Source organism: Astyanax mexicanus, chromosome 6 (genome assembly GCF_023375975.1).
Source record: "Astyanax mexicanus isolate ESR-SI-001 chromosome 6, AstMex3_surface, whole genome shotgun sequence".
In the NCBI taxonomy this organism is placed as follows: Eukaryota; Metazoa; Chordata; class Actinopteri; order Characiformes; family Acestrorhamphidae; genus Astyanax; species Astyanax mexicanus.
This window is the reverse complement of record NC_064413.1, coordinates 6932501-6943373: the sequence shown is the minus strand read 5'-3', so window position 1 is coordinate 6943373 and position 10873 is coordinate 6932501. Positions and strand designations below refer to the sequence as shown.

At 42.5% G+C, this 10873-nt stretch overlaps 1 protein-coding gene across 1 annotated transcript; it reads right to left on the bottom strand.

Annotated features, from left to right (window-relative positions):
* Nucleotides 1-1495: 1495 nt before the first annotated feature.
* il11a (interleukin 11a) lies at nucleotides 1496-10629 on the bottom strand. Its single transcript, XM_007241213.4, has 5 exons — nucleotides 10132-10629; nucleotides 7539-7708; nucleotides 3962-4054; nucleotides 3190-3351; nucleotides 1496-2411 (listed from the first exon to the last, which is right to left on the bottom strand). The coding sequence occupies exons 1-5, from the start codon at nucleotides 10277-10279 to the stop codon at nucleotides 2238-2240; spliced, it is 747 nt and encodes a 248-aa protein (XP_007241275.2). The 5' UTR covers nucleotides 10280-10629; the 3' UTR covers nucleotides 1496-2237.
* Nucleotides 10630-10873: the final 244 nt, after the last annotated feature.

Genomic DNA, 10873 nt, shown 5'->3' with positions numbered 1-10873 from the left:
CTAGGTTTATTAATTTAAGTGGGCTGGGCAACCACAGCAGTATTATTTTTCTTTTCATATATGTCTTATTATACTGATTACTTTTCTTCATCATCTTCTCGTCCCTTTTGCACATCTTGAGCTGTGCAATGTATATTTTTTGCGCCCTCACAATACCAAAGACACACTGACACCACCCTATATCCGGCTGCGTGATCTCCAATTCACTGGTGCACTAGAGATCGCTAAAATAGGACCCTTACTATTTAAACTATAAACTATGTGAAGAGCAGGGGGAATGAGCTCCCAGAAATTAGTCATCATACATCATTCGCAGTGCTTTCAATAATAAGAGGAAGAAGATTTCTCCTAAAGCTCATCATGGTGCCTGTTTAAGGATAAAGCCTTTCCTTCAGCAAAATCAGCCAATCAGGTTCGTGGGTTTTTCGAGAGCAGAGGAGGGCCAGTGTCATAGTGGGGAAGCCACCTCTTGCTTTCGAGATCTGTGCTATGCAGCTAGGCAGTAGTCATAACAAGTACAATCAAGTTTTTTTTATATTTTTTATTATTGAGTGGAACACAATTAACTGTTCATGAGGTTTATCAGATTTTATCAGTGATGTAAAATATGTTTCTGAAATGGTAATTCAATGTATGTTTATCAGTATTTTGATATCTCCACATTCAAACCAATGGAAGGTTAGTCTAGCATGACTGGAAATAAGTGTCTAGTCGTGTTGTAAAGATGGCTTTAGAGTGAACTTTAATGTTACACCAAATGGATCTAAATACACTGGTTATATACAGCTGGAATATGTTGTTAATATTGAGGTTGGAGGGATATATGCAGGAAAAAGAACTATTTTTATAATTATTATTATTATTTTTTTTTTATTTATCACTATTTTACCATAATCACAATTTCATATAAGCTCATGAAGATGCATGTACGTTCACTTGTGGGTTACCACTTGTATGGTAAATAAAATGAAAATAAATAAAAATGGCTTTATGATGTAACTACAAGGACGTCTGTTCAGGACAAAAAAAGTCTTGAGATGCTTTTGCACATTAGTTCCTTTATTGTATCTGGCAAACCGTTCACCTTTCTGTCTTAAAAAATACCTAACATCCATAAGACTTACAGCATATGTGGCACTTATGCAGTTGAACAATCTTTATAATGTCTTAAGAGACAAACGATAATGCCTGACTGGAAGTAGTGTAAAAGTATAAAAAACAACAACCTTTGGAAGTCTTGCTTCCATCCAGCGAAATATAAATAACATGAAAACGTAATAAATAGTATCAATATCAAAATACAAAAAAAACGAAACAGGTCAAGGCAGATATTGCGACACAGTGATAAAAGATGGGGCCTTATATCATAGAAAACTATAATATAATACACATTTGCGCTATACATTACAATTTACATTCGGGAACGCGTATATGTACATCTGTACATTACCAGAGTATCACAATATCACAATACATAGTATTTTAAAGGCTTGGGTTGTATTTGTTTTTTTTTTTTTTCATTTAAGGTTTGCTTGAGAACAAGAAGAGCAGAGCCTCTGAATCCAGAGATCGTACAAACCCAAATCTGCTGTGCAAAGAAGAGGAAATGAAAGAAAGGCCGCTAAGGTCAAGATCTTAGGTCAGTGCTTTTTGACACTTTCATGTTCTTAAAATTTCTCATCCAACTCTAGCATGCGCACATACACACACACATACACTCACTCACACACACACACAGCAATATTGCTACATCTAGTGGCAAAATATTGTAATCTAGGCAACAAAACATGAACACAAGCCGGCATATTAAGTTAATTTGTTAAAATTAAGAAATTAAGGGTTTAGAAAGTTATTAAACATGAGAGAGAAAGAGATAGAGAGAGGGGTGAAGAAAGGAAGACAGTACATTATATTTCTCACCTAAACAAAAAGATGCCCCCTCAAAGGATTTAAATAAATAATGACACCAAATAAATAAGTAAATAATAACTGCTCAATAAATAAATAAATACATAAATAATAGAACGGGTTGAATGCAAAAAAACAAACAGAAAGGAAGGAAAAAAAAGGTTCAACGCAGGCTGATGTGGGCATGGGTCAGAAGTCCAGCAGGCTGCCGACGCTGGCGCCGTTTGATCAGCTCACACGTGCCACAGGGCTGGGCTGGGTGTGTAAGTGAGAATGGGCTGGGCTGAGTATGCCATGGGCCGGTGTGGGGACGACTGGATGAGGACCCATCACGCCTGCGTTTTGGACTTGAGGCTAAGGAAAGCTCTTGTCGCCCAGTCACAGTACAGCCGGAACCTCTGCAGGAGCTCCTGGGATGACTGGTCCATCTCCCAGTGGGACGTGGGATGAGGAGGGAGAGAGGGAGATGGCACCGGGTTCCGCTGGGCATCCACTCGCGACATCTGTGGGAAAAGGAGTGGAAGAGGGCTGTCAGAAGGGTCTACAGACTACTGACTTATTGTGTTTATAATGACTTGAGTATAGCCATCTTTGCAAGACTCATTTTAGACCAAACCTTCCATCTCTTTGAATAGGGAGAGACCAAAGTACTCTAAACTAAATGTCAGATTTTTGTCTTGTTCTGGCTACTGCACTGCACACTACCACATCTCCTTATCCATTGGAGCTTTCCCCATTAGCACACTGTCCCCATTACTCTTGCAGTGTAAACAGCAAGCATCATTGATCTGATGGCTCTTTTTGTTAAAGGGTGGGACATTATCCTTGAAAAAATGCTGTGTTTGAGTGTTTACAGGATCCTAAGGATAAAACATCAACACTGAGACAGAGAGAACCAGCCAAGAGGCTGCCTGCAATTCCTCTATGCCACCCAGATTTTTATTTTAGCTTCTATAATATCTCTATATTATGGTTATGAATCTGTCATCAGGACTGTTTTCTAACAGCTAAATCTATACAACAAGGCCCGTAACGATATAGCACAATTAACTGTATTTTTATTGAATTTGAAAACTGTAAACTAAATGGCAATGTAAAGAAGCCTTCTTTTACTAATGTTTTCTTCTAAAACTTCTAAAAAGTTTAGGATTATACAGCAGTCAATATTGTTGCAATATATATCAGTATATAAAAATGTATCCCCTTTAAAGTAGACTTTAAGAATGTAGACTCTTTACCACAGATGGACACAGAAGGGTGGCTAAGATAGGTTTGGTTTACCTGGCGTTGTAGTGAGTTGATCAGACTTTTAATGTGTGAGATCATCTCTCCCAGCTTCGGCGCTGTGCTGTGTTGGTGCTTTTTTGTCACTTTGTTTAGCCATTCAAAGTGATGCTCGAAAGACTTTAGGTCAGTATGGAGCTGTGAGAGAGTGGTCTTCAACTGCATACAGGAGAGAGGCACATTAAGCACATAACCAAAGAATAACCTGTTGCAACAGTACAAAAGTATTTGCCTTTAAAGTACTTAAGTATCAAAAGTAGATGTATTTTAATAGAACTTGAAAGGTATAACAAAAAAATACTGTCCACATGAGGTTTAATTGGTCACAAACTGACTAGTCTGTTATTACAATTATCATAAACACAAAACAGTTATGGAGATGCAGAGGAGTGGGTTAACGTAAAAAGTCTTTTTTGGTACTTTGGTAAAGACACAGGAAAAAACTACTTAAATATAGTAAACAATTACATTTACTTTCTTATTGTCCTCTGCAGAAATTCTGCCAATTCACACTGTTCTAAAATATTATACTTCATTCACATTGTTCTCAAATAGCTCCCTTATTTATACCCTTATGAAACTTTTCCCAATTCATGTTCTCCCTCTGTTCACATGGGTTCTTTTGCCATGTCAGTTTATAAAGCCAGTTACTAACATTACATCGTTGATGTTTGAGTTAAACTCCATAACAAACTATTGTCTTCTGGAAGACCAAGAGACCAGACAGACAGACAGGAAAAGACAGGTAGATGTTGCATTGCACACACACCTCCAATGAGCTGAGGTCGTTGGCTCGGCCATTGATCGCTGGAAGAGACTTGAACCTGTGGTGGTCGATCACCGAGTCTAACTCGTGGTCGTTCTGAAATGGAGAGAGAGAAAAAGAGAGAGAGGGAGATTCAGTAAACAGGCAAAAAAAATGCACAGTTCCACACTCACTCAAAAGGAAAACTTCATCATCCCACAAAAAAGCAGTGTCACAGCTCTGCACCGGATTTCCCACGGCCGGAGACTACCTCCAAGAACAGCTCCCAGTGACCCCCGCTGGCCACCCCGAAAAGGAGGGTTCGACAGTGGCCTTGAATCAGTTAGCAGGAGGCATCCTCCGACATTACCGCAGAATTACAGAGCACCGGAGTCACCCGGAGTTCAACCGGGCGCAGCCTCCGAACGTCAACACTTAAAAGTTGGTGACCTGAAGCCACAGGATGTTTTCTGCAGGAAGAATAACAGCGAGCGCCATGAGTAAGGGAGCTGACAGCGCCGGGGTGTAGGGAAACTCCAGGGTCGGGGCTAAAAAAAGGCCATTATGGCATTGGTTGTGCCGTTTCCGTTCCCACCACTAGAGGGAGACACAAACATTGACAGATGAGGCTGCTGCCAGGCAGGTGAGTCCGGTCACAGCACTGTGTAAACTTTCTCTGGGCTCCCGTTTGTTCTGTAATGTGTTCAGAGAGCCTAAACAAGACGTGACCCGTGCTGTGGGGGTTGACAGCACATTACTTCTGAATGGGCTAATGGCTAAATGGGTGTCGGAAGCACTCTGATGAGCAAGCTACGAGTGGTGCTGTGCTAACAGGCTGATTGGCTGACAGGTGCAGTGCTCTGTACATGAGAAAAACAACAGCAAAACAAGTCCAGTTTTCCACCTCTTTCTTCCACTGTTTGCTTCAGTGTTTTTTCCTTTGTGTGTTCCTCCCCCTGTTTTGCAAATCTGTCCTCCTCTTGTGTCTCGTCCACCTCCCTTGTTTTCTCTTTTTCTTTCTTTAACACTGTGTGCCAGAGCTATGACACACTCTGTCCGTTCTTTCCGTCATCTTTCACCACTTCTGACTTTCATCTCACACGATCTTCTGCTGTCTCCTAGACTCTTGCTCTTGCAAGGCTCAGGAGCTGGTCGGTAAGATGCCTTGTCCTCTGTTGTCTTATCTCCTGAGGTCGTACTTGTCCCACCTCATTAACGCTCTCTCACACACACTGTATCTTGTATCCTGACCTCACTCCCCTTGTGCTCCTCTTGCACACCCCGCCAACCTTCCTCCTGCCTTCCTGAATGCAAATGCGGGAACGTGATAAATCCACCTGATTTCTATCGGAACACTTTGCTGTGACGACCGAAAGCTAAACAAGCCTTCCCACACCTACACAGCCCACAACTATTTACAACACACCAAGCCTGCAAGAGCATGGAGTCGAGTAAATACACCCTCAGCAACTCGCCAGCTAATGCACATTAGCGTGTCCTGAGCTTTGCGGCCTGTGCTGTGTTTTACTGCTCTTCTTTCTTGTGGGGACTTTCCGTCTTCCGCCGACTCCCACCTACTTTCCTTTCCGAGCCTTGACCCCTGTTAAATGGGAACTATTTTACACAAGACACATCAGCGCGAAAGCTAACAAACTGTTTTTCTTGTTTTATTCAGAGTGTTCTAAGAGGGGTGTAGGGGGTGTCACAGGTGGTGTCTTTGATAATGATCTGTCTTCACATCTGGCAAACATGTAATGCACCAAGCATCTCTTTATATGCACCCACAGAGCCTACGAGCCTGGCCTATGTCACCTTTGCGGCGTAGGCCAGGGCAACCAAGCTTCCCAAACAGTGTATCTTAGCTGACACACTTCAGTGCACTCTAAAAGCGAGACTCAGATACAATCTGAAGGATGAAGTCAGGCTTTCTGAGCTCTCAGACATAGGGAGGAACCCCAGCAACACCCCGTAGCCACGACACAGAAGTTGACACAGAAGTTGACACAGACGTTGACACAGACAGCCGAAGACTGTAAATGTATGGATTGCTGATGGTCCGACTGACGTTGGCCCACCTGCTGGACTGAAGGTCCCCTGCCTCACCTTTTGGAGCTGGCCAAGGAATGGGAGGTTCTACTGTGCTTTTTTGCCCGTTCTCCGCTATGCACCCCGCTCATGCTTGTAAACAGGCCTCTGCGATAGCCATGGCAACGCTAGGGAGGACGTGCTTATGTTTCCGTGAGGCCTAGCAGAGGTGAGCGTAGAATGGGTTCAGTCCCGTCTCCCCATCCTCCCCCCACCAACACCAGCCCTACCCTAAAGCTCTGGACTTTGATCACTTAGCAACCTAGCAAAACTTGAGCAAAACCTGCAAGGCTCTCCGTCACTGGCGTTTCGTCCTCCCCAGTAAAAGGCAGACGGATGGCAGACAAAACAAACCCAGAAAGCCAGCGAGAAACCGGAGAGGGTCTGCAGCAGCATGCTGGTATTAGTATCACACAACTGACCTTTGTGTTTAGACCTTTAGCATTGGCACTACTAGCAGATAGTAGTAAATGTAAAAGATGGTATTAATTCCAACATTCTGTTATATACTGTAAGAAATAGACTGGAACATGTTCTGGGCTGACAGTCCAGTCCCCAAGGCAGCATAGACTCCTTGGCATAGAGGAGCAGCATTTACAAAGCACTTCATTAACCTTATCAATACAAACCTAATTGACTGTAATAATAGTTATTACACTCTATGTTATTGTACAGTTACTAGCAATTAGACCAGCCTATCAGCTTGTGGTACATTTTTAATGTTAAATGCCCAACTTTCGTTAACATAAGTTTAACATAACTTTAGCTAACATAAGCCTTTGCTTATTTATTATTATCTTATTGCCATGATATCAGGATACTTGGTGGTATCTAATTCGATCAGTAAGGACCGGCACTGGCTGCTACTGTCCCGAGTTAAAGCCCGGGACGGTGGCCAGTCCTGGGCAGGGATCCAGATTTTCTGTTGTTTTAGCCTGATAGAGCGCTTCGAAAATGAGCCTTATCTGCACCCTCACGGATTCAAAGCCACCGCAATCTGCCATCGCTGCGCTTACCATGATTAATGCAGACCAGATGAGTTGAAAGACTGTGTGTGTTCTAAAAGAGCGAGCAGAACTGTAGTCTAGCCAGCTCCCACACTGCTGCACAAGGCCAATTTGAGATTAGCCATCTGAACATCATCAGGAGGCAGGCGAATTCCTCTATGCTGGCTAGCAGTGATGGTGAGTCATTCACAGAATCGATTCATTGATGAATTTGGTTCTTTTGTGGAAGATGTGTAGGCCTCAGTACTGGTGTACACATTTGGTAGGGTTGCTTGTGTTGAAGCATTGAATGCTAGCAATCTGTTTTACACTCTGAGCAAGAAACAGTGAATTCAGTAAAGTGTATAACCACTGCTCAATCATTCACTCCCCATAAACACATATGAGCAGAAGGTCTCCGGAATGGCGAGATGGTCCATATTTTCCAGTTGTCCTGGGCCAGATATCTGGACAATCTAATGACTGACCGGTTTGTTCTAACAGTAAGTAACTCAATAACTACAACTTACGATCAGGTCATGGGTTAGCTTCTGCAGGTGCCTCGTCTGATTGGTCAGCTTGTCCAGGTCAGCATGGCTGTGTGGGTGCCGCCGCGACTGGGCAGGTAAGGCTGATGTCAGCAGTGGCAACTGAGCCAATAGCACAGAGAAGAGCAGCGAGGAGGAGGAGTCAAGCAGCACTGCAGGAAAAAAAAAAATTATAAATTACATAATAAAGGATCTACTCCTAATGTCTTGGAACCAGATACCACAGAACACCTTTAGAGTCTTGTAGAGTCCATACATCAATGGGTAAGATGTGCTGGACCTACTCATTATTAGTCAGAGCATCTCCAAAACATCAGTCCATTCCATGTCTAAATCATCATCATGGTGTTACAGTAGAGGAGCGAGGTTGCTGTATAGGTGGGATGCCAGTCTAGGTTACATTTCAGACTAGACCACTTTGCAGTCCTTGCAAGGATATGCTGATAACTAGGGCTGTAACCAGGCCAGTTGCAACAGGACAGGCAAACCAAGCAACTGCCCAAGCTGTCCTGGGGCCCTGAGACAACAACTGGTTATGAATTGAATGCAACGACAAACTGTATGAAAGGCTGTTTAAATTCTGTGATGTTCATTGCAGGAAAGTACAACAACACTGTTATGAGAATCATTCTTAATGGGGCCCCTCCCACTAGTTGCTGACTATATGAGCATATAACAAGACTGGAACTTGTTTAGCAGTATCCATGCACACCAGCTTGTTGTTCATTGTCTTTAACACTAGAACAGATAAACTTATCCTTTATATTTGAATTTTGACTTTACATGTCCTTATTCATCTTATGTTTATTCAACTGGACTGAGCCTGAACTCAGTTCTGTGCACTGCGAAAGATAGGAGGTGCAGTGCATTTCATCTCAATATTGGTCAAACCACATTATTTTTTTAATGACATTATTACATTTTTTGACCAAGACAAAGGCGTAGTGGTGATGGTATGTGGTGGGGTCCATTTTTCTTGGGGCGCCCAATTGCCTTAAACGGCCCTGGCTGAACTGATGATTATTTTCGTAATCAACTAATCGGACAGTTATTCAAGTCGATTGAACAATTAATTAGTTGCAGTCCTACTTCTAAGGTCGGCGTGTTCTAGACCCTACATGACACCTTCAGAGGGCATGTGTAGGCCATGCCTCATCAGTGGGTCAAGAGTTGTTTTGGCAGGTCAGAGGTGGTTGTAATGTTGCTAAAGCTCACGCACGAATGTGTGCTAGCGTGGGATCCCCGGATTAGGGACGTGTGCTGCTGTTACAACACGGCCAGGTTACCACAGCGTAGCGTGAGCACGTCACCTCAGGCTGAAGGCCTTGGCACATTCCTTTAATCCAGAAGAGAAAAAAGAAAAGGAAAGACAACAACACTGTTGCATCACGCCGGAGGAAGCGGTCAGTGCCAAGCGCTGCCGGCTGTCAGGGCTTCTTCTTTCCCCGTGCGTGTGCGTGCCTGCGTGTGTGCGTGTGCGCGTGTGCCATGAGCGAGACTTGAACACGATACCCCCGCGCGCTGTCGACTTGATGAATGCTTCTCTAATTAATTAACCGCGAGAGCCCCGGGCTGGAAATCCTGTCAGCTTAGCGTGCTTTCGTTTCACACACACACACACACATACACACACACGGGCTCGCGCGTGCACGCGCAAACACACAGGCTCACGCGCGCACGCTCGCGCAAACATCCCACAAAGCTTCCAGACAACCTCTGATAGTTTACACAGTTATTTAAAGCAGTTGAAATGCGCTTAAAAGGCTCGATATTTGGAAAAAATGCAAACTTCTTTTTTTAAGCCTAAACGGACGAATTAAGAGTCTTCAGAAATTATTTAAAGCAGTTTAAACAATAGCCTAAAATATATTTAACTAAAGAGCTTAATCTTTGAAGTCTTTTAAATGCTTATAAATAATCTTTTTAAAGCATTTGGCGCCTATTTCATGTAGAATCTAAACGTTTTAAAAATGTTGTATTAGGTAATATCTTCATAAAAAGTTTGGATGTAGTCATTAAGTTGAATCTAACAGTAAAACGCTTTATTATTTATGAGTATAAACAGACAAATAAAAGCCAACAGAAAGAATTTAATCAACTAAACCAGTTAGTAGCCTCAAAAGTTTGTTTAAATTGTATTTAAGGACTTATAAAAGTCATGTGAGAGCCAAGTTAGTAACCCACAAGGCAGGAAAGCTGTGATTTAGAAGACTATCTAATATAAATCTGATGTTAGAGCCTAAATAGGAAAATATCATGTGGTTCTCTAAAAAAAACCCTTAATTTTATTTTCAAATCACATGGATATAATTTAAGAGAATGAATAGAAAATATAAACGCTGGAAGTCTAAAAAAAATAATTTAACAGCTAATAACAAACAATGTTTGTCAGATTTAAACACTTGACACACACATGCAGAATAGTCTACAGAAAGCTAATGTTTCCACTGCAACAAGTGTCATCAAGTGGAAAGTACGTGTCAGCGTTAGAAACAGGTAAACAACAAACAAATTAACATATGCACCCAAACATTAAAAAAACAAACATCAGAAAAGAGCAAATTCAGCTACTCACGTTTCATATTTTGTCCAGATCCTGGGAAACGCACAAATAAATATGTAGAAAAAAATAATAAATACGACGAGGAGTAGGTTAATAAATTAGTGCTGTTGTTAATTAATGTGGTTATTATTGTGGGCAGGAAAAAAAACACGCAGAACATGCGCGTGGGTCACGTGCTCCAGAACGCGTCTCGCTCCCTCCAGCGTCCGCGTGAAGCTGGGAATTACGCGGGAAGTTCCAGCGCTAGAGGGAATGAATGGAGGGAGAGGAAAAGAGGAGAAATGATGAAAAAAGGAATAAAAAGTAAATTAGGATCTCGGGTTCGGTTCTGTTTAGCCTCCCGCGCCGCCCGGACTGACCAAACACGCGCAAAGGTGTGTGTGGACAGAGAGAGAGAGAGAGATGGAGAGATGGAGAGAGGAAAAGAGAGAGAGAGGGAGAGAGGGATGCGAGAGTCAGTGTGTGTGTGAGTGCGTGAGGGTAATTTTTCGCAGTGAAATGTTTAGGCTTGTTTAAAACTTCCTTTATAAAGACGGTGTGTATGACACACGCCTGAGTCACCCAGCTTCATTCATAAAAACACACACACACACTCAGACACACACACATTCACACACACATACTCCTCTCCGCCCTGCTCCCGCCCCTCCACGCCCCCCTCCAGCGTCAAATAATAAAAATAATAAAAGTCCCTTGTTTTGATTTTTTCTCTTTTGTTGCCCCCTATCTCTCTCTCTCTCTCTCTCTCTCTCTC